This window comes from Notolabrus celidotus, chromosome 15 (assembly GCF_009762535.1).
Source record: "Notolabrus celidotus isolate fNotCel1 chromosome 15, fNotCel1.pri, whole genome shotgun sequence".
Taxonomy (NCBI): Eukaryota; Metazoa; Chordata; class Actinopteri; order Labriformes; family Labridae; genus Notolabrus; species Notolabrus celidotus.
The window spans coordinates 32,008,959-32,034,038 of record NC_048286.1 but is presented as its reverse complement, the minus strand read 5'-3'; the positions used below and the strand labels follow the sequence as shown (position 1 = coordinate 32,034,038).

Here is a 25,080-nt window from a genome sequence, read left to right as displayed (position 1 = left end):
TAACTGAGGCATGATGGGGGAAGCCAGCTGGGAGGAACAGCACTGTATGTATATGCATGTCTAAGTGTGTGTGCAGGAGGCGCTCCTGCTGTGTGTTTACAGGCCAGGCCTCATGTGCTCCTGCAACGCCACACATAATGTGATGTGAGATCATATAACGGGACAGCAATATTACACCGTTTAGGGGTGCAAAGGCGAAGGAACGGTTGCTCCAGCGGTGTTGCTGTTGGGTAAGACGCTCATAATTATCAAAGTGAAGCAACAATCCAGTGAAACATCCTGCACCAACGCTTCTGACTGAAACTGAAACTAGCTGGATTGATTGACCTGGGCCCGTATGCACGTCCAGACATTAGCGATGAAAACGGGCCGTTTGCACTAATGGTGTAAAAGAAATCAATTAGCGGTCTGCATGAGTCAGGTTAACGCCCCAACAAAGCATCACATTTAAATGGCGGTAGACGCCACCATTACAGGTGCTAACGGCAGGATTACCACCCCTGTTGGAGGCAGTGCTTGTTGCACAAAGCCACTTTCATGTTGCTTGTTTTATGTTTTAGGTCTTCTACTGAGCGCGCTCAGAAACACCACACACATTTACATGGTTCAAGATCTGAAGCCAGACTTTCCCTTTCTCCTTGTTTGTTCTCTTTGAGGATTGACTTGCTGATAACAGCTGTTTGTTCATTCTTTATTCTTCTAATAAAATCTCCATTTCTTCTTGATCTTCTCTCAGTCACACCGGTACCGCTCACCATGTTTATTGTTGTTTATGCATAGTAGGCATGCACAATTTGAATTTGTTGGATCTGGGTTTTCCAGGAGGTTCCCTGGACATATGACGTTTTGCACAAGCCTCGCTTTCATGGCGCAATTAGTTAATTGGCCAATCATTTGCAGTCGTGCATACGGCTAACGCTACAGCCAAATAGGCCATTCCATAACGGTATGTTCAGACTAATGGTCCCGTTTGTGTCATGGCTGGACGTGCATACGGGCCCTGGTTGATGAACTGTTTGTCTAAGGAACAAAAATGTCAACAAGAACTTTCATCCTCTCCTTAATGTGCGATCTGCAAAATCTGAATTTGAATAAATCACCTTTTGGGTTGTAAACAAACATAAACAAAGCCAATACTGGATATTATTTTAATATTTGGAATAGGGATGGGCATTTCAAGCCAAAATACTATTCCATAATCAGTGGTATCTGGTCTGTCTCAATCTTTACGCCGGTGTGACTCGGCATGGCGTGTATGTTAACATTTTACAGCCATGCTCAGTCTCTGGAAATACGTGTAGTGGTGTGAGATTCAGAAACAAAGCAACTTGCAGCAACTGGTGCTCATGTTTTCTTCTTCATTTGCTATTTAAAGCGGTTAGCATTCTTCTTCTCCTGCTACTTAATGCAGTTAGCAAGCAGCTTTAAGACGCTCTATAGCCACCGTCTGGCGGGAATACTGTATTACAACCAGGCACCGGTGAAAACGATGAAAATTGTACTTTTAAAATGAGGAAATTTGAAGTTAACTCTTCAATTTTTATTAAATGAACGAATATTCGAAAATTCGAAAGTCATGTCCCATGCTTAATTTTCAAGTCTATGTAAAAGATGAATTTTAAGGCAACAATCGAACAAACCCTGAAGTTAAAATTCACTTGGATGTAACAGTGTAAATCAACACTCAAGCTTTTGTTATATTAGAATTAATTGGACTAATTGATTTTTAATACAGACGTCCTGAAATAAGCTGCAGGTGAGAAGTGTTTGGTATGCAGGTGTGTGCACACAGTGAGAAGCCTCGGCCCCGTCTTGTACCGTCTAATGTCTGATAAGAGCGTGCACTCTTGTTGTGTAAACACACGTTAACGAGACGATTTCTCTGTAGTCTCTCTGAACTGTAAACAAGCTGTGAGGACGACAGGTGCGGCTTTAACCTCTCAGTGTTTCCCCTACCATAAAAACGTTCAGGCACAGCGGTGAGAGAACGAGAAGTTAACATTTTTACCTGTTTATTTCTGGTGCAGCTCACAGACGGCTGGTTTGTGATTTCATGTAAAAGGTCAAGTAAACAAGGAGAGTATTTATGGGGTCATTATTGAACAGTAATAACTGACAAACTAGGATCGACGTCACAAAACATGTTGGAAAAAAACTACTTAAAGAATAAATAAATCCACATAATGTTAAATAATTCAACTATAATACACTCTTAAGTTCAGGGAAACTCTTTCAAGTATCCTGGTATTATGATCACAGCTCTACAATGTGATATTTTGAATGTCTGGGATTTATTTTATACTAAAGACAATCCATCTTAACTTAATAAAGTACATTTTACACAATTACTGCTATTAAGAGTAATCTCAACGCCATGCTTATTCTGTTATTTCAATGTCGATGCACAAAGAACTGTCCCAAAAAACTGGCCTCACTGTCTCTGGATGTATTGTCCTTGTGTCCTGTGATCAGTCCCGCCCCTTCTACTTCATGATTGGTTGGCTGGTTGGCTGGAGCAGCTACACTAGCACCTTGTTGAACAGTACAGGTCAATGGTATCAACACTCAGGGCAGACTGCAGAAGATGCTGGATGCAGCAGTTTGCATTCACACTAATGGACTTATGTAGAGTGCGAGACAACAGGAGCTAGCATGCTAACATTACAGCTAACATTACAGTATAACACCTCACATACTGTGAGTGAACCGGCACCCGGCCAGGAAAACCAGTTCCAGAGTGGCTCCAACTCTTTTAAATTGTAGAACCGTGAACCGCTTACGTCAGGGGCGAGGGGCGAGGGGCGGGGGGTTGGGCCATTGTCCTGCAGCGAGAAAATAAAAGAGACTAATGGATTCCATGGCAAAGCAGCGGTCGGCCGAAGAGACAAGCTGCTATTGTCCGCCATCGTTGTTGTTGTTGTGAGAGAAAGTTTGACGCTAGCGCTGCTGGGAAAAGCGGTTACGTAAATCTAACGTCATGACGTACCTCTTCAACGGGCTCGAGTGGGCGGAAAACAAACGGGCGCCGTATTGGGTTTTGCGAGTTCAACCAGATCCTAACCAGCGCAAGCACCAGCCCGGAAATACAACCCGCTTCACGTTTATCAAAAACAGGGATATGTGGTTACCGGAGCCGGCCTCTAGTGGACACTCCAGGAACTGCAGTTTTTAACACTTCGGCATTTGCTCTTTTTAATGTTAAATAACTAGTTCAAACTAAACTTAGCACATTCGCACTTGGACTTAAATCAGCATGATGAGAATGAATTTACTCAAGATAAGGTTGTACACCCAAAGTAAGTAAACAAGCAGGATCCAGGTGTGAGAGAGAGAGAGAGAGAGAGAGAGAGAGAGAGAGGTGTAGAGGTAGAGGCATGGTATACAAGATGAAATACTTGTGGTGGTCGACCAATCAGACCCCTGAAAACGTCTGAAACTAGCAGCTAACTGCTGCATGCACAGATATCAGACTTAAGTGTTCCCCCAGTTTAACACCAGTTTATGTTTAACAGCGGAGGCTAAAATGAAAGCTGGTTACACATGGACAGAGGGCGCTAATGGAAGGCTGATAATACTTGATTTAGGATTGTTGGCTTTGTCCTTAGCTGTCAACAAAAAAATCTATCATGCCATCATTTTTAGATCTGCAGGTTGAGCTCATATAAGCACATAGGGATGAAAAGGATCAAACATTTCAGCCCAGAACTCTTCTGTCTTCAGATCAAAACACAGCTTGAGAGAGGGATCCATTCTCTGACAGGCCGAGCCCCCCTAAAGAGGATCTCTGCTCGGTCACTTTGCATCTTAAAAGATCTGATTCAAACACTTTCATCCGGTCTGCAGGAGTTTGTGCATCTACAAAGTCACAGCTTCTTCTGACTCGTGTTTGGAGACTACTACAGCAGAGAGAGCTGCAGGGCCGTGAAGTTACATCACATCCTGAGCGTTTCAATGTACACAGGAAGATTAAAAAAGCGTCTCTGGGTGTGAGTGTGAGTGCATGTGCGTATTTAGCAGTAATTGAGTAATTGAGAGTGATTTCACATCCTGTGCCGAAGGTGACAACAAAGGCAACTGATTTCCTGCCAGCCTGTCACACACACACACAAACACACACATATAACACTGAACGTGCAGTTTACAATAACTGCATCTCTGTGAGCATCATCCTGTGGCTGTGTTAGAGAACATGTGGGTTTGGGTGTGTGTGTGGGTGTATGTGTGTGTGTGGGTGTGTGTGTGGGTGTGTGTGTGTGTGTGTGTCACCCTCACAGCTCTCCTCAGTACAGTTGACACCAGAAGATAGAAAGGCGAATCATCATTTATTCTGAGCGGCTCCAAGGAATCACTAAGATAACACTCTTTCTCCCAGCGGACAGACACTTCCTCTACACGTCTTTCCTCTTGACTTATCCTCCCTCACTCCCTCCCTCCTTCCCTCTCTCTCTCTCTCTCTCTCCCATGTTGTTAATCATCCCTCTTTTCCTAATTGAGACCTAGAGTCCAACAGTCATGAAAAGAGGAGCCTTTTCTTTACCTTTAGTAGACTACCACTTCCTCTGCCATGTCAGGCCAAGCCTACAAGCTCATCTGTCTCACACACAAACACAAACACACACATAAGCACACACACACACACACACACACACAGAGTTTAGCCCAGCTGTCACCGCATAGGGAATTAGGTGAACGGTCAGTGTGCCGGTTTAGACACCAAATCTCATCAAAGGATGAAGCACTGAGCCCACCACAGTGACCTTCTCTCCCCCCTGCCCTGGGAGTCAAGAGGAGGAGAGGAGGAGAGGAGGCGAGTCCACATCAATCCATTCTAACGACCAGAACCATAACCCAGCCTCTGCTTTAGCGCTGCGCTGTGCATCATCACCCGATCGCAGACATTCAGCCAATCAGCTTTCAACCTGATGTGACGAGCAGCGAGATGAAGGAGCAATCATCTTCTGGGGGATCAGAGGGATTAGGATGCTGCTGCTGCTGATAGCTGCACTGCTAATTTATTACTACGTACTACTACTGATTAAAAAATGGACAGCCAACAATATTAAATGATATGTTTTATAGTAAATAAGAGTGTAAAGATTAAAGTGCACTGGCCTGGTGAGCTCTGATCACACACACACACACACACTTGTTATTGACCTGATGCTAAATCTGTGATCTAGTTGACTGAGGTTTGTGGCTTCTCTCTGTAAGCTGTGCTCGCCGTCTTCAATCACACAACACTCTGACTTCTACAAGAGACTGTGTTTGTGTTCAGACTGAAGAAAACAACACGCCTGATATAGAGTGTGATACATTAAAGGGAAGGAAAAGCATCTGAAGTCTGCCCGTCTGAATGCTTTGTGGAACACGGTTACGCAAAAACTGCATTACGACACATCTGACCCCGTGAGGCGGTGAGGTGACGCCACGGTCAGCTAGCATCTACAGACAGCATGTAGCCAAGTGCATACCAGAAAGGTTTACTGATTTAGAACCAACTGAAACAAACGCTGTGACGCACAGAGCGATCGATGGCGTCCATAGATCCATGAATGAATGGATGACACCTCCAGAGTCCAATGTGAGGAAGGGCATTCTCTATGAACGGATGGAAACCTGATCAAACTTCCTGCAGCCTTCAGGAAGAGGATGATGGATCTGATGATCTGAATGCTTTGAATGTTTAGCCCATAGACTGTATATATAATATATAATAACGGTTGTACGGTTTTGAAGCCAAAATATCCCGTTCCAGAAAGCTGCCATCTTGCACATTTTCTGCAGCCAGAATCTGCACAGTAGGAAATTTGCGTCCCGAGGTCCTACAGAGTTTCTCGCTATGGCAGCTGTCAATCAAAGTAAACCCGGATGTAAGACCTCGTTTTTTAAACTCTAATAACTAATGAAAAAGAAACTTTTCAGAAAAAAAGAGGACTTGAACACAAAACAGTCAAATAATAACTACATCTCACCACAGCATACGGATGCAGGGTTCCCACTCTTTTCCAGAGATCATTTTCCAGGACATTTCCAGTGATGATCAAGCTGGTATGACAGTCTAAATTGAGTTCCTAATTTAGTTCCTACATAGTCTAATATGTTCCTCTCAGTGGAAGTCTACATTGAAAGACATGCAGCCTATGGCTATCCATGAAATCATCTCTTACATGCTTAAAAATGATGGCAAATTAATTATAGCACAATGCAACCACAGATGTACAGCACTTTATTAGTGCAACCAAGTAACAATGATGAGCAACTCTCATCTCAGCTTTCTCTTTTCTCAAAAAATATGAAATGAGCAAAGTAAAAAACAAAAGAACCAGCAAAGGACTCTGGAAGCTGCCTTACTGAAATAGATAAATGATCATCATAATCAGTGCATTAATTGACCTAAATAGAACTGAATGACAAAAATGGCTACAAATGTTGAATGGGGATGTGTTTTTTTTAACCTTGTTAGATCGCACACAGTCATGTTGGAATTATTTTCCAGGACATTTGACTTTTTCTCCCATTTTCCAGGAGTTTTCCAGGACTGGAAAACTGGTCAACTGTTTTCCAGGTTTTCCAGGATGCGTGGGAACCCTGGGACAGAGTTTTTGACCTTTACTGCAGCCAGCCACTAGGGGGAGCAGTTTCTGTGGCAGCCTCACTTTGGAGCAGAGCGAGATGACGTCCGTTTTATATACAGTCTACGGTTTAACCATGAACAGGGTAACACTGATCCAAATACAACACAGGATTCTCTTCATCTCTTGATGTATATGACAAAGTGGGATCGTCTTTATGAGGTCGACACGTTTTCATGTCGGCACACGTTCAGGAACCAAACGTCACATCTGTGCACTCGACACAGCGGCTCAGGGAATACAGAAGGACATTAAAGATGGCGGGCTGACGCTCAAACATAACAGCGGAACACTTCTCCGTCGTAATGGAGGACAGGAAGCATAGCCAAACTTAAACTTAAAGATGACTCCCGTCCCGAAGGAGGAGGGTTAACGATCAACCAGAGCTTCATATGCACGAAACTAGATCGACTAGTTAAAACCAGATCAACAAGTTCTTTATAATAATACAAACTCACTACTCTATCAACGCAAACCGTCCATTGCAAAGGCTCACTTCTTAATGTACTCGACACGGATAACTCTTGACAAGGCTCATGTTAATTAGAAACCATTCCAGGAGACCACTTCATGAAGCGGACTGAGAGAATACCAAGAGTGTGCAAAGCTGTCATGAAGGAAAAAGGGGGCTACTTTACAGAATCTAAAATAGAAAACAGATTCGGCTTTGTTTAACACTTTTATGTGAATTAAATAATTCCATATACGTTCTTTCATAGTTTTGATGCCTTCAGTATTAATCTACAGTGTTTACAATAATTAGAATAAATATAAACCCTTGAATGAGAAGGTGGTTTTAAACTTTTGACTGGTAGTGGATGTGAGTGCAAACAAGGCTTTTAATCAGAGTGACTTGTGAAGTTACTGCATGGTTTTAAACCAGCCAACAAACAGACAACCAGCTCCTAATGAACAGTCCTGTACAGACTCATTGACCCACCCTGTTAGAGAGACAGCAGAGATATTGAAACATGACTGTTCCCTTCGGTGTTCAGGTGCAGCAGTCAGTGTCTCACTCCACAAACTTGGAATAAAAAGACATCAAACCTCTTGTCTATGTATTTCAAGTATTGTAAATTCTGAGTTTTGATCAAAGTTATCATGAAATTAAAGTCTTACGAAGTCCGTATCAATATATTCCTACCAAACAAACGCCTCCAAGTAGAATTGAAATACAAGAAATCAAATCAAAGTCCCAAAGATTCTCTTCAGACCGTGTAATATTGATCAGATATCTTAAAAGAGAAACAACAATACTGTACGACAATTAGTCAACACTGATGATAAAGATCAATGACAATGACAATCAATGACAGAATTAGCTGCCAGAGAGTTTAATGGTTGATGATGAGTCAGTTACATCAGTCTGTGTGATTCCCATGCTGTGAGGGGGACGCAGTCAGAGTGCAACGGACCTCAAGGATCAGATGTAAATATTTAGATATATTGCATTACAGCACTGCAGATCTCTATAGCTGTAAATATAGTTTTGTATGATGTGACTAAGTATCAGTGGTTTTGTTTTGTGCACTTGCAGGAACGTGACAGACTGTAAAGGCCGCACAGTCGACTTCATAAACAAGTCTGGATTTTGTTCTTTAACAGAATCTGGACGACTCAAAGTTTTCAGTGACGGACTCAGAGCGGACCTGACACCATGAGAACTCACACCTGCCTACAGGCCAGACAGTTACCATGCTGCTGCTGATCATTCAAACCTGTGAGCACAGAAACCAGATCGATGAATTTGGATACTGGAGACGGCCTTCGTCACGAGGGCACAGACTGCTCAGCAAAAGTCATCATCATGGGCGAGGACTTAGCCGCATGTAGCTCACCCGCTCTCCACAGGTTTCCTTCTCTATCCAATGTCCTAACCTAGGGCCCTCTGAAATCTGTTTTAATTTTCTCCAAATTCTGTTTTTACCCTTTAAACTTATGTTACCACCATATAGTGTGTGCTTTTTGTGTCAGTGAATAAAATAGCATTAGCAGCACTGTGTTTTTCTCTGTTTTTCACATGGCTTTTGGACAACAAGTGGTCATCACAGGGATTTTCACATTTCCAGTCAACAGTATGTTGGCAGAAGTTGCAAAAAAGCATGTGACCTGACGCATAGAAGTCATTTGGGAACTGTTCAGCTCTGTATTTTGGAGTAAGAGATGAGTTTTGTAGGTTTTTTTTGCAGACTTTGCCGGTGTTTCTGGTGCCTGATTGCCACAAATGAGCGGACGCCAGAAACATTTCCCCAGAGAGACGTTCCTTCTCCTCATGCTGACAGCATTTCAGTCACATTAAGTCAATTTCAGCAATATTCTGCGTTTTAACAGTAGATTTCGTTTTTATTGGCCAATTCCACGAATCGTCCATGATTCTGTGAATGCAGAAATCATAGGGCCCTGCTAACTAGGCATAGGTACCTTTCACATTTGAACCGATACGGTACAGATACCCGGTACCTGGAAATCGGTACCAGTACTCAACGGTACCAATTTTCGGTACTTTTGTGTTTTTATGTGGTAATAAATATTAATTTTTTTTTTTTTTAATCTCAAATTTGTTTAATTTAACATATTTATTCAATTTAACATGAAATGAACAGAAACAGGATTATATGGGTGATTATATATATTAGCTGACACGTGCTTGTGGCGTCTAATTGCTCTTTCTGGAGTTTATCAATGAACACACGTGAACGCCTGCAGACAGGAAAAAGTCAGTTCTCCGTCTCTTTATAAGAACAGGACACAGAACTTACTTGTTGGGCATTCACGCACACAGGAACGGTTATAAAGCGAGAGAGTCAGTCTCAACCATAGACTGTAGAAAATAAACTTAATCCTCATGAAGTTCTGCATCGCGGTGAGTGCGCGCGCCCGTCAGCTGCAGGCTCCGTTTGGCGTGCTCCCGCGCAGATGCAGAGAGCAGAGACGTCCACCCGGTCAGTCTCTGACTTTATTACAGGGTGAAAGCATGGAAAATCACCTACTCTTCCACTCCCTCACAGTCACAGGGATGCGTTCAGGTACCGAATCACACTGTTTGATTTTACCTGAGTCGGTGCTCGGTAGTACCGACAGAATTCGGTCGGTACCCATAAAAGTACCGAATTCAGTACCCATCCCTACTACTAACCTTTCCAAAAATAAAAGGAGTAAAAGCCCCAAACTATTTAAAAATAAATAAATACAAATAAAAGTCATCATCACACATTTGGGCTGTAGATGTCCTGAAATCCATGATGAACCCAGATCCCCTCTTTAGGTTGGAACAGCTGTAATAAGGATCCAGTCCTTTCTTCATATCTCTGAACAGCTTTTAAATAAACATTTAAAAAAACTATTTAAAATAATTTACATTGAAAAACATAATTAATCTGTGTCACTTGTATGTCTTTGCACTCTACCTCTGCAGATTGGAGTGACTTCCACATTACACTAGCCTCTTCCCAAGTAATAATCAACTTGCTGTGTGATCTTGCTCTCCCTAATGTATTTAAATGATATTGCTTTTTTGTAATTGTTTTGTCTGTTTACCCCTTGTTAATGTCAGTATGGATGTGAGGTGTGTGTGAAGTGATCAATGTTATGGGGTGGGTGGGATCTTAAGGGTGTTTGCGTTATTTTGTTTTATAACATCATCCACAGAACTCTGTTCCAACTATTACATGTCTCAAAACCTATTGTTTGTCTGTCTGTGCAGAAAAAAAACAATAAAGAAACTTTAGAATAAAAATGATTTACAAATAAAAAACTAATCCTTATATAAAAAAACTAGCAAACAAATGGGAAACTCCAACAACAAGCAGAGTAGTTAAGAGAATTAAGACTAATTAATTATCTAAAGAAGACAGAAATATGAACGTGTGTCACATCTGACACACTCAGGAGTTTGAAGTCTTCTATCAGCTGATCGGATCTGATCCATCAGTTTCAGAGTCCGTGTGTCGGTCAGCGTTTGAGAGTCAGTGCTGTTAAGAAAATCTGCTGCCATCACGCCGCTCTACTCTAATACTAATTCTGCAGCAGCATAATATTGGCGTCCCAAGGGTGTGATTTCATATAGCGTTGTGGCGTAGCGGAGGCACAAGTGCTTAGCACACAGTGGGAGCTTCACACATACACACACACACACACAGAAAGAGAGCGAGAGAGAGAGAGAGAGAGAGAGCACTGTTCAGCTCTGCCTGCTCTCATAGATGCATCTCAGCCCTGTAACTACCTCTGATGCTGGCACAGCGGCAGGAAGGCTTGATCCCATCATTACGCCGCCTGTGCAGCGTTCATACTAAGGGTGAGGCGTCACAGAAGGCCGACATACTGGGTCCTCAAAAGTTCAGATTCAAGTCTGAGGAGCAACAAGCAGGACACACCAAAACTGAGAGACTCCTGATTCAGTTTTTAAGATTTATCTTTCAAAATAAAGAAATTCAGTCATTTATTCACATATTTGACCAACTGCCTCTTCGTCCATGTGTGTGTGTGTGTGTGTGTGTGTAGTGCTAATGCGTTAAAGGGAGGAGAAGGAGAGATTTGCCTCAGGCTGCTCAATACAGTCTTGTCTGTGCAGTTGAAACTTTGGCAGCTAAACTGTCTGTACCCTCCAGGCTTTACGACAGGAAATCTCTGCCATGTCAACAACAACATTCTCCACTGAGAGAGACGGGCAGGCCAGCGAGCAGACTAACAAATCACAGCCAGAGAAACAAACTCAACCAGCAAAGCTTAGCAGAGCCAGACAAACCAGACGACACCTGAAGGAGTGAGGGATCTCCTTCTTCCTCCTCGGAGCACATGTGCACTTAGCCACCTCCTGTTACCACCAGGATCTAAGCCACGATAATTTATACCTTTGTTCCCCGAATGGAAAACAGCAAGCAGGAGCTGGAGAGCCGTGTGTGTAATTACGCTCAAGTGAAGGGATGCAGGGCCCTGTGTTTGGGGCTGGGATTTCAGGGTCGGAAGGAAGGAAGAGAGAAGAGGAGGAGTAGGAGGAGGGGGCAAGAAAGCAAGAGAAGAAAGAGAGAGGCAGTGAAGCTAGAGAAAATCTGGTTATTTTACACATGGCTGCTCCGTTAATGGACAGTGCTTGTGAGCGTGAGTGTGTGTGTGTGTGTTTCAGAGGGGGGTGTAGGCAGTGAGGGGGTCAGCAGGAAAGGACTTTGTTTATCCAATCTGTTCCCTGCCTTTACCATGTGGTGGGATAAACCACTGGCCGGCTCCCAGTCTGATCCCAGAGGACACTCGGGCCAAGAGACGGGCCCAGAGAAGGGACAGAAGAAGGAGAGAGGAAGGCCTCGGCTCACTGAGCTGGTTCAGTACCTGTTATAGACTGCTTCCTCTCACTCTCACTCTCTCTCACACACACACACACACACTCTCACAGGTGTTTTTAAAACGGATATTTCTCTCTACATTATCAGTAAAGATCCTGTTCACAGAAAACACTCACAGGCCAGACCAGTAGGTGGCGCTAATCTGGAATCAGTCTATCAGGCAACCTCTGGTCTAAAAATATGAGTCCAATGCAGGACGTGTTAAAAACTGCAGTTCATCGAGGATCCACTAGAGGCTGGCTGCAGAAGTACAGGAAACCACATACACACCAATTCAAAGAAGACGATCTTTACAGCAGAAATAAACATGTTTACAGCCTGGTTCAAAAAACAAGTGTAGTCTGGATAGCTTATTTCTCGCTCGGCACACACTGTGAGGAGGGTGAATTTTTTCATAGCATGGTAATTTCAAAGATTTTGATTCCAAGTCTTCCAATGAGAGGCACAGCTGACTTGATTGACAGGCGGGAACACTGTAGCTGTTGGCTAGGAGGTTTAAAGCCCCGCCTCTTTACGCCACACTCAAACAACAGAAGTTAGGTTGTGTTCAAAATTTCCAATATGGCTGCCACCATCGATTGGCCTCAAAACAATGCTTTAGAGACGGGTGACGTCTGCCAGTAAATACAACCACCAGCAGCAAGGCTTTCTTGTAAACCGGCAATTAAATCTAACCAGTAGCCATCTTGGTGCATGTGCAATACATGTAAACAATCGCTATGCACAAGTTAAAGGTAGCCAGCTTTTCCCGTACACACTTAAAGGCCCTGTGAGGAGTTTTGAACTGGCTGAGAAGCAGTCTGAAAATGATACTGATGCCTCTTTATGACCTTGAATAGCAAACAAGACCATCAGCAACAACACTGACACCTTCTCTGTTGTCATTTTTAATGCTTGAAACCGCCCTGAGGGGGTAGGTGTCAGACCAGATGGACATCTCGCTTTATTTTAATGTTTCATGGAAAATAATCACATTGCCTGATAAAGTTGACTGTTAAAAGACAACAGGACAAGGTTTTTGTTGAAAACACTACTTTTGCATGTATAGGACAAGAGATAAGAGGTATCACTTTGTCCACAAGGGGGCGCCAGAATCGATACAAAACAAAAGTTCCTCACACCAGCTTTAAACGAAAAAACAGATTAGCACTTTTATTTTCAGCGACCTAAAACTGTGTGTGTGGACAGGAGGCCAAAATGCAGAGAAAAACCTATGTTTGCAATATCAACATTCGTGTGGACGGAGCCTCGGGGGTCTCTGAAGCTGCAACACACTCACTGATTGCGGGGGGGGGGGGGGGGGGGGGGGGGGCTTATTCTGCTAATAACTGCGTTTAAAAACTTCATGGTGACTGAATCTTAAAGGCTTCATTCACCGAGTGTTTCTGTCGTCACTCTAAAAAAGGTGGTCGATATATTTAGTTGGACGCAACCTGCAGAGAGCCTGAAGCTATGTGACACCTGAGCAGGGTCCGATGGTGTTCTCATGAAGAACTCTACCAACGTAGAGGCGTCTCTGGATCTAAATCAGTTCACTGCAGTGGAACAGACGAATCTGAAACTACCAAAGGAAAAGAAGATGTCTGCAGAGGAACTTAAACACAGCTGAAACAAGCAACACTGGAGAAAATGCAAAACCTAGCAGCTCAAAGCAGAGTGAAGACATGCTCCACAAGAAAGGCCAATAAACTTCATGAGTTAGTACAAACTAACAAACCGCCTGGTTTCTTCAACTTTCACTCAGGGGGAAAAAAATCGGCCTTTAAAATGAAATGAAAGAAAGATTTGATGACATAAGATCTATTTCATTATCACCCAGCTCTAATAAAAGGATAAAAACATTAAACTGATCATTTCCACAAATATTCACTAAGACAGAGAGTCAAAGAGGTAGGAGATCGCAATCAAGTCATGTGAACAGATCTACATATTATTTAATGTATTCCTGATCTAGATATGACATAATATTCCTCAACAAACTCACTAAATATGTTTCAAACGACAGCAGACTATCACATCTGATCACATCTGCATATGCATAACTCTGTGAAATAAGAGCTCAGTTGAACTTTCAGTTTGAAGCATGAACATATTCTCTGCGTCTCTGCAGCATCTGATTGGCTGGAGTCAGATCATGGGATTTGAAGCATGGGGAGTAACCAGGAAAAGCTGCAGGTTAATACAGCTTGTCTTCATCTTGTTGATGTTTGGAAATGTTAACAATCGATTCACCAGATCATGTATTGTCCTAAGAGACATAATGCATGTAACTGACTGTATCACACAGCTAAAAGAACCTACAGCAGCTCAGGCTACAATCTGTTTAAAACACTGAATATTAAATATCTAGATACAAACTATTCAATGTGAAACTCCTGCAACAAGAGGAGAAATATTCAGACTCAGTGTCAGTGTGTCAGTCAGAAGCACAACCAGAAACACGGCTCATGTTTTCATCTGAAGATGACGTGATGTCCAGGAGAAGACCGGGCAGCTGCAGCCCTCCACCCACCGGGGTACACCACCTTTACCTGAACATGCTTTAAATCACTCCCTGATGGATCATAATCAAACACGCACTGCTCCTTTATTTGTCAACATCCTCAGTAATAAGACGAGCCGTCCCAAATTACAGTTCACATGATTGGGTAAGGCGCTGAAGCAAATAGTGATATAAACTGTCTGACAGTGTGACATGATCTCTGAGTGAAGGTCAGAGGATTCATTTTTAATCTTTCAAGCTGAGAGAGGGAGAGACGCTCTGACGAGGAATCATCCAAATCACTATTTACTGCACTTTGGTTCAAATATAATCGATTGAATGCAGTAAGTTCTGAAAAACTCATTCTTAGGGTTACCTGAACGCACCATGAGACAGCTTCTACATCAGAAACAGTGGACACATCTTTGGGTTGATGGTTTTGGATATGAGCGATATGAGATTTCGGATGTTTTCACGGTCTGACCGGCCGATTCAGATTCTAAGAAATTTGATTCACAGCAAAAAGAAATTCATGGAAGTTTCTTTAAGTTAGGGCTGGGCGATAAAACGATAACAATAATTATCATGATATTATTTTTCTTCATATAAATTGAACAAATGTATGATAAAACATTCATGTATTTACACATGTAATTACACCCCCAAACCACTGGAAAGGGAGGGGGCTCTAGTGTGTCTAAATCGCTAGTTCACATCCAGCATTAAACAGAAGTCAACATGGAACAGCCAATCATGTCGCAGGGTGAGAGGTAGGCGGGGCTTAAAGATGTTTGGACACTGAAGAAAACATGCTCGACAAGGAAAGCCACTAAACTTCATGAGTGAAGATATTTTTGCGATTTACTAAAATACTAAATCCCAGATACAAACTAACGAACCGTCTGGTTTCTTCAACTTTCACTCAAAAATCTTACTTTAAGGGGACGCTGGTGGACTAGTGGTCTAAGCGCCCCACGTACAGAGGCTACAGTCCTTATCGCAGGGGTAGCCGGCTCGATTCCCAGCCGGTCAACCATTTCCGCTCTATCTTAAGAAAACGAAAATGGAAATCCTTCGAGCAGTGCCTGTGTTCTTAAATTGTAACTGTAAAATAACTTCTGCACTTTATTTAATCAAATTGCTCGTATTTTATATTTTAATGTTTGTTGTCGTTATCTGTCTGTTTTGTTTACTATGACGTATGTTGCTGCCTCTCTTGGCCAGGTCACCCTTGAGAAAGAGGTTTCGATCTCAATGGGTCTTTTATCTGGTTAAATAAAAATAAAAAATGTCCTGCATGTCTTCCCCTTCTCTCTACTCCCCACATTTCCTGTCTCTCTTCAGCTGACCTATCAAAATCAAGGCAAAAAGGCCAAAAAATACAACTTTAAATAAATATGAAAAAATCTTCCTTCAAGAGATATTTAATAATAATGTAATGCATGTGTAAATCCTCTATAATGTCTGATGTAAAAAAAATATATTGCGATAACGTTTTTGTCAATATCGCCCAGCTCTAATTTTTGTTATTAAATCAAATTAACAATTTGGGGTCTAGCGGTCTAAGTGTGTGCGTATGTACAGAGGCTACAGTCACAGAGGTCGCTGGTACAACTCCCGGCCACAACCATTTCCTGCTTGTCTTCACCCGCTCTCTACTCTCCACATTTCCTGTCTCTCTTCAGCTGTCCTATCAAAATAAAGGCAAAAAAGTCCAAAAAAGAACTTCAAAAATAAATAAAAAACAAAAGAAACCTTCCTTTAAGAGATATGAAATAATAATCTGATATGTGTAAATTATCTATAACGAGTGATATGGAAAAAAAAAACTATTGTGATGACATTTTTGTCAATATCGCCCAGCTCTATGTTTCGTTATTGGATTAAATTAACAATTTGTGTATACAGAGGCTACAGTCCTCATCACAGAAGTCGCAGGTTCAACTAACTCCTGGCCGCAACCATTTGCTGCAGGTCCTCCCCTGCTCCCTACTCTCCACATTGCCTGTCTCTCTTCAGCTGTCCTATCAATAAGGGCGAAAATGCCCCAAAAACACAACTTAAAATGAGTTAATTAATTAATCAATTAACCATTTGTTCAAATAAAACAAACCCTGATCTGTGCCGAGTCACATGACCATCTCATTCTCACACAAACAACATCTCCCTCAGACATTTTAATGGACAAAGAATTAATTTACTGCTTTCTTGTGTGTTTGTTCACTATAAGTTATGATAGGAGTGTATAATTCATGTACAGTAACAAATCAAATCACTCGACATCTGTCTCTGGTTTGAGGAAACTCCTGCAAGTCTTGAAAACTTAGAAACAATAATATTGGTACAGAGCAAACAATGATCCATGCCTTCAGGCGAACACACACACCAACACTGAGAGTAGAACACACCAGACTCTCCAGCTTCCACAGGCTCACTGATAAATCACAGACACTGACAAGTCCTTTAGGCAGAGATCAGAGCCACATCCGGAGAAGATGTGCCGGTTACTCTTCCTTCAAATTAACTTCTCATGTTCTGCGTATCCATGTGGAATCACCAAATCAACAAGAAGTGAAATCACACTAAAGAGGAGGTGGGAAAGGATCGTCGCACATCGCTCCATCTCCGCTCTAACTGCACGCTGATTCAACAAGCAGGCAGCTCTTCACCTCTCATGCACAATCTGAGCCACTTAAGGAGAGGAATGGAGATATAAAGGGAAGGGAGGAGAGGTGGAAGGATGCATCAATGCCACAACACTGAGATCCTCCGTCACCTCTTTTCAGAGATGGATCAATCAGCAGCTGATGATACAGAGATTATACTCGTGTGTGTCCAACAGAGAGCTGAAGCTACGCTGGTTTGTTCCCAGAAGAAGAAGGAGGAAGAGGGTAAACAGAAAAGGCCACATTGACACGGGAGTCAAGGATGACACCCACAAATATGGGTCAGATATGTACTTGACAGGCCGTCGCCTTCTCTCAACACGTACAGCCCACACACAAACACTCCAGGGCTGTATTAACGCCAGCCGCTCCTCTAGGCACAGCACTCGGTCCAGAAGGCCCTCACTGCAGGAGGAGGATGGGGGGATGGAGGGAGCGCAGAGGAGGAGGAGGAGGAGGAGGAGGGGGCAGAGGGAAAGACAGGTGAGAGGGAGGGAGGGAGGGATGAGGGTGAGCGAGAGAGACAGTGATGACACTCAGTTTTGAATGTCACCACGGTGCTAAAGACCCCCGCTAACCTTTTGGCTGAAAATGAGAGAACGGGAGGGAGGAGAGAGGAGGGGAAGGGAGGGGAGGGTGAGAGAAAGACAGGCAGGAAAAGATGGAGAGAGAGAGAGGGGGGAGGGAAGATAGAAAGGATGGGAATGAAAAGTAGAGAAAAACAGGAGGGAGCTCATGCACGGAAAGAGAGAGGGAGTGGGTGGGAGGAGGGTGGGAGGAGGGTGGGAGGAGGGTGGAACAAGTGATTGAAAGATGAAAGAGATGGAGACTAACAACAGCACTACTTCTCATCTCTCCTGACTGGGCTGCCATCCACCACACATGATGACAGGAGACAAAATGGCCACCCTCACAAAGACCAATCCTCTGGCTCAGATACCCAACACCAGCCCCACAACAAAGGAGCTGAATCAGGTGCTCTCTAACCCGCGCTCAAAACTTCAGGCCAGAAACCAGACTTCAAGTACAAGTTCTTACCTGAGACCAGGAGGGAGGGTTTTAGGACTACTTCATTTGTAACTTTGAAGGATTCAAGATCTACAAGTTGGTGAAATCATTCATTGTTACGGTTATTGAGTCTCTAAATTTCACTGTTGCTACTTTTATATTTGGTGGACAGACAATAAACAGAACTGTCTTTATTACCTGACACTCATTTTACTGATCTGACCTTGAACGCATCATAATTCCACCTCATGTCCCCTTAATTGGCTCGCTTTCATCCGGCCAATTACAACACAAGATTCTAGATTCCATCAAAACTGGACTTGTTGGTTAAGTTTGGATGTGCCCACCAAAGGAGGATGACTACACACCATAGACTGTATAAATAACGGACGTAGTATCCGTGACGTCACCCATCTGTTTCTGAAGCCGATAGGCGGCGGCAGCCATATTGGAAATGCTGAACTCAACCTAACTTCTGTTGAGCTAGTGTGAGGTAAAGAGGCCGGCTTTGAGCCTCCTTGCCAACAGCTACAGTGTTCCCGCCTGTTAATCAAGTCAGTCATGTCCTTAAATGGGCAAAACTCGTAACCTTAATATCTTCTGAAATGTCGCATTATTAAAAAATGTGTGCCAATAGAGAAATTAGCAAGTAGACCCGAGTTGTTTTTTGAATCAGGCTGTAAACATGTTTATTTCTGCTGTAAAGATCGTCTTCTTTGAATAGGTGTGTATGTGGATTCCGGTGTTTCTGCAGCCAGCCTCTAGTGGACGTTCAATGAACTGCAGTTTATCACACTTCCTGCATGGGCTTCATATTTTAAGACCGGAGGTTGCCGCACGCTGCAGACCCATTGCTGATTAGCTTAACCACGGACGCTAAGATCCCCGTTTGCAAAACATATTTTTTAACATAAGTTACATTTCGCCTCCTAACATTTATTTTGTGGTCCTTTCAGGTAGTTACTATTGCACCTTTTAGTGTTGACCCATTAACGTCACACTGAAACAATTAAAGAAGTTAGGAAGAAGCAAACTGGTTGTATGTAGAAGGATGGAAATATGGGCAGCTGAGACGACATTTTGTTTATGCATTTAATCTGAATTGTACGATGAAAGTAAGCGTACTTTGTTCTATTTCTTCATTTATATATATTGACAGTCGACAAGTCAGAGCCTCTTTGCTCCTGTGTTATCAATACTGATGTAAGTTAAATATAGAAGTTAATATGTTTACATCTTAGCCTTCCTTAAACTCAAGTTTGCAAAATCTATACAAACGTGAAAAAAACATTTTGGTAATTTTATCAAGAACAGGTAAATGTTGGTTATTGGTCCTGGCTTGAAAATATCTACATTGTGATATTCTACTCAACCTTTAAAGACCTAGACCATATTTGGGGCGCCAGACTCTCATGAATTTATTTTGAATATGCTGAATGAGACAAATGTGGTGGAAAGCTGAGAATGTAGCCGCCGTTGAGGTCTTTGAGGGCTACAGAAAAGACCTCCTAAGCGACATGTATCATTCATAGAAGAAAACAGAACTTAACAGGAGTTTTTGAATGGGGGAAAGTTCTGCAGAGATGCTGCAAAACAGTCTCCAGCAGACTTGCAACTTCAGAGCAAGAACTGAGGACAGGTAAGAGTTTATAGTAACTCTGTTTGAGGGATAATCTGATATTTGAAGAAGTTTGGGGACTTGCTCCTGCATCATGGTTGGAAAATAATCCTTTAGGAGGCAGGATCACCACCACAAGCTCTGTTTGAGTTAAAGAATATGACTAAAGCTGAGGCTTGGTCATTTATTGGAAGCATTGTTTATGTAAACACGGTTAATGTGACACTGACATGGGTATCTTAGCTATCACACAACTCTCTCCTCAGTCTTCACAGGTTACAAAGAGTGTGTAGATGCTGCTGTTCAAATAAAAACCTCATGAGTGGAGTCGTAAAGACATCAACACACTACAAAACTTATGTGAGAACAAACACACAATGAGTGGGATAGAAAGTACTTTCTATCGTCATGAGGAGGTTCGTTTCTCAGAAGATGAACAGCGAGGGACACTGCTCCAAATGAGTACAACAACACAGCATGGACCAGGACTTCTCCACCAGCCAACATAGTTACACTTTGCATGCCAAATGGAGACTCCTCTGACTCCTCCTCCCTCCAATGTCTGCAAACCGCATCTGCTCCCTCCTCACCTGGAAGATCTATCCGTCTCTGAGCTATCCTAAACCAGCATGAAGAACTGAGAGTTTGTAAATGATCAGCAGAAGGATGCAGGAGAAGAAGGCGGCACGTTATGAGTAAAATGTTCTGATGAGCAGCGGTCACACTCATGATTCATTCGTCAACAACACAGACCGCAGCTTACACACAACAGGACTCCATGCAGAGTCCTACGTGAGCAGTCCATGATCAATAAAAGTAAGTTTGCATGTGTTGAGAAAAGATAAGAGGATGCACACTTTGAGATCATAAATGCAGGGTGTGGATATTTAACAGGGCGTTTTGATGAAACCGGGCAGTATTCAAGTTGGGTTTGAAAGGCTATACAGTCATGCTGCTGCCAGCGGTGGATCCCCATCTCCTTTTTTTAACCAGGGTGAGGGATTTTCCACAGATGAAGCAGGCTATGCTGACTGAGATTAGGAGATGACAAACTGCAGTGTGAGAGGAATCTGCATATTTAGGGCTTTTTGGTGGAGAATGCACGAGAGGAAAAGTGCATTAAATAGGGAAAGAGAGAAAAGTCCTGCAGGTGAAACATTAAAATCTGAATTTAAACTGCTTAGGATTTTAATGTTTTCTATTTCTTTTAATTGAGAAAACAACTCTGAAGTTTCCAACACAGCTTCAAGAAAAGCCCACCACATGAAAACACACTTGAACTGGATTTAACAGGATTGCAAACTCAGAGTTGTGCTCAGTTTCCAGGTTAAATAAAGAGGCTGTCCAAGTTTATAAAAGACCCAGCACCTCTCTAAGAAATCCCAGAAGCCTGAAGGCTAAAAAGAATAGTGCTGAACATCTGTTGTGTCCTGTGCTGTGTCTGTGTGTGTGTGTGCATGTGTGTGCGTGCATGCGTGTGTGGTCGGGGCCTCTTATCTCTCCTTCTGTGGCCCGCTAAACATGACTAGCTGCCATCTTGGCTCAGCAGCACAAGGTGGTGGGGGTAGTAGTAGAAGCTCCTGGCTCTGTTGCAGACACAGGACCGACTTAATAACGAAGCAGCAGCAGGTCTACAGAGATCCAGATCCAGAATAAAAGCCAGCACACCACGTGACGAACGAGTTATATAGTGCGTGGATGTGTCCGGGATAACACGCTTAGCTCTCCTTCTTGGTCAGAGATAAAAACGCTGCCAAAAGTTGCGTGAGAGTGGAGCAGGGTGACCATTACGCAAGTTGACCAGAGCACACACACACACACACACACAGGGGGGGACAGATCGCAGGGAGAGAGAGCAGTAAAGATGGATTGTAAAAGGAGGAATAAGGTTGATCATGTTTAGACTGATCATGTGTGAGCTGCTGGGAGAAGCAGAAGCACATCGGCAGGTGTTTGGAGTTCTCTCCAGTCCACATGGAGCCGAAGCGGTGCGTAAAGTTGGGATACAAGACAACCGAACAAGTGAAAACAAGGCAGGGGTTCCCAAAGTGTGGGTCGGGGCCCTCTAGGGGGGTCGTGGGATGTCTCCCAGAATGTTTTTTTAAGTTATCTTAAAAAGAAAATCACATTTTACTCATTCTAGTAAAACATATGGACAAAAAATGAAGTTAAACTTGAAATAAAACCTTGAAAATACAAAATGTAATGTGCCTTTCTTTGTGCCAAATGACTCCTACGTTTAGTGCACAGTGAATTCTCAAAAGCACCAGCAGCAGCAGCAGGTTAATTCATAGAAACACAGCCACATGCTCACATAGGTAGGGTCATTTTCTGCAGACCAGCTCCATGAATCCACATTAAACCACTTTGAGGGGACAGATAGGGTCCGTGCGTCTTTTGGCACCTTTATTTCGGGGCTCACTGGCTGAAAAGTTTGCTTTAAACAGCCCAAAGTGAGAGATGACTAAAGTTAATTCTCCTGCCTCAGAGCTATGCACTGCCTGATACCGCCCCGAGCAGGTTACGAGCTCTCTCTCGCTCTCTCTCTCTCTGGGGTGGGGGTGGGGGCACTAAGTGGTCTTCGCTCGTACACAATGGGGATGAGAGCTTTGGCTAGCAGGCTAGCTGAACTTCTCTGTCCGACCTAGCAGCACACACACAGAGGCTAGTGTGGCTCGGGCTAATTAGCCTGTGTAAGCGGCGTTACGCACGTCGTTCCGGACCAGGTCCTGATCCGGGTTTTCCTCTAGTAAGAAGAAGCCACACGCCTGGTAGTGTTTGTGCTTGTTCGAAATTAAATAAATGTGTTTTTGTGATGCCCTGAGTTGTAGAAAAACAACACTTGTAAGAAGAAATGACCGCCTGGCCTCACAGCTCACCCCCCTTCCTCCTCCACCTCCTCCTCTTCCTCTGTCCCTTCCGTCCACCAATGAGAGCTACAACGGACACTCCGCGCTGGCTGGCTGTCCCCCCCTCTCTCCATTAAAAAACACTATTTCCCAGTAAAAACACAACTATTACGCACACTTTAATGTCGATGTGTGTGATTCAAACACATGTGGGTGTTTTTCTCGGTTTATTCCAGGTTAGTCTCCGCTGGGAATGTGTGCGCCAAGCCGGCCAGTGACTCACCTCTACGCTCGAGCCACCTCGTGTCTCCTACAAGCTCCAACACAATTAGCTAACCGGGCTAACACACACTCTTCAAACACACACACTCACTAGAAAGGAGCCTTTCGGACAAATTAAGGAAGTCAACAAGTTGTGGAGGGGATAGAGTGAGAAACCACGTTGTGTGTGTTGTAGTATGAAGACATTTCTTTCCACTTTTGAACTAACTAATGTGTGTGTGTGTGTGTGTGTTGGTGTGTGTGTGTGTGTGTGTGTGTGAGGGAGATGCAGCGGGTGGTGGAGCTAAACTTGCTATTGTTAGCATGTCGGCATGGCAGCTTCATGAACCTTCAATGACTTTGTGCGTAAATCATCTTTAAAAAAGAAACTCCTGGGTTGATTAAAACCCTCCGCGTAAAAGCCCCCTGGATGAAAGCACTCTCCAGGAGGAAGACGCAGCTCGCACGCCGAATTAAAGAGTCGGATTGGGGTGTAAAAGTGAGCCAAACTTGGTGATAAGATGGACTATAAATGGAGAACTGAGGTACAAATGAAAACCCCTTCACGCGTAAAATGCGCTCCCTCAGAGCAGTGTTTGTTCGCTTACCCATCAAGCTCGGTGAGTTCGGTGGATCAGCTCCTCGTTAGTAGGTTAGTATCTCCCCTTGGCTTGAAAAAAAAAATCCACCGGGCTCCTCTTTTTGTTTGAAAGATAAATAAACAAGAAAAAAGTTTAAAGTTTGTTTGTAATCATGGGTTCTTTTCTCCGGCGCGTCTTCCGTACGCGACCTCGCCGCCTGGTGTTGTGTGTCTCTTCTTCTCCTCCTTTGTGTTAATTTCACTCAAATCGAGTTTAATCCGATCGATCCCTCTGCTGGTCGCGCTCCCGAGTCCTCCCCTCCAGACACTCGCTCACCTTCCTCGGCCAAGGGGGGGCGCGCTCCCGAGGACCTCTCATACACATAAACAGGCGGCGTGCGCGGTCACTGACCCCGCCGTGCCCGTGTGGTGACACTCTGTGAAATGTGAGGGGGGAGAGATGGGAATAAGGAACAGGTTTGGATTCAAAAACGCGTCCTGTTTAATGTTTGAGACATCTGAAGGTGTGATTGTCGTTTTTTTAAAGGGGTTTATATGTCATCACAATAAACCAGGAAACCCCATTCTACTGGGAACATCTAGATTTATCACATCACATCCAGAACTTTAACATGAAACCTTTTATTTAATATTACAAACACTACCAGTCAAAAGTTTGGACACCTTCTCATTCAATGGTTTTTATTTATTCTAATTATTTTTAACATTGTAATTTAATACTGAAGACGTCAAAACTCTGAAATAATCTGGTTTGGCCACAGTATGGATTACAACAGTAGGTGTTTAATAGAATGTTCTCAGATAACATAAAGTGTGGTGACACTGAAATGTGAGGGGGGAGAGATGGGAATTAGGAACAGGTTTGGATTCAAAAACGCGTCCTGTTTAATGTTTGAGACATCTGAAGGTGTGATTGTCGTTATTTAAAGGGGTTTATATGTCATCACAATAAACCAGTACAACACAGAAACCAGGAAACCCCATTCTGCTGGGAACATCTACATTTATCCCATCACATTCAGAACTTTAACATGAAACCTTTTATTTAAAGCTCCTGTGATGAGTTTTTGAGTGGTCATGAAATGTACTGAAATTAAAAGTGATGCCTCTTTATGACCTACAAAAGCAAACAAGAATGTTAGAAAAGGTATTGGTGATTTCTGTTTTGTCAATTTGAAGTGTGAAATCGCTGCGAGGGGGTAGGTGTCAGACAGTGTGATAAACAGCACATCAAAGAAAAAGCCTTTTTATGCTTTCTCAGCAGTAGATATTCTTAATGAGTGAATTATTCGACTGTTAGTTGAAAGCAGTATGATCATTATTTACAAATGTACAAGACAAAATCTGCAAGATACAGGTATCACTTTCTCCACAGTGGGGTGCCAAAGTTGACACGAACAGAAAGTTCATCACAGCAGCTTTAATATTCCAAATACAAACACTACCAGTCAAAAGTTTGGACACCTTCTCATTCAATGGTTTTTATTTATTCTAATTATTTGAAATATTGTAGATTAATACTGAAGACATCAAAACTATGAAATAATCTGGTTTTGCCATAATCTGGATTACAGCAGTAGGCGGTTCTAGCCCATTTTTGGGGGTGCTGAAGCCAGTGGCGGAGCCA

General features: G+C 43.0%; 1 protein-coding gene across 3 annotated transcripts in view; it reads right to left on the bottom strand.

Annotated features, from left to right (window-relative positions):
* The window catches only part of chd7 (chromodomain helicase DNA binding protein 7), a 111,010-nt gene extending 87,230 nt beyond the window's left edge, over nucleotides 1–23,780 (bottom strand). For 2 of the 3 annotated variants that reach the window (XM_034703819.1, XM_034703820.1), the window contains exon 1: nucleotides 23,461–23,780. Coding sequence is in view for 1 of the 3 variants with exons in the window: in XM_034703820.1 (XP_034559711.1) it covers nucleotides 23,461–23,464 (4 nt within the window). In the remaining 2 variants the exon portion in view is untranslated. The remainder of the gene's footprint in view (nucleotides 1–23,460) is intronic. The other variant, XM_034703818.1, reaches the window with a different exon arrangement.
* Between the last annotated feature and the right edge of the window lie 1,300 nt (nucleotides 23,781–25,080).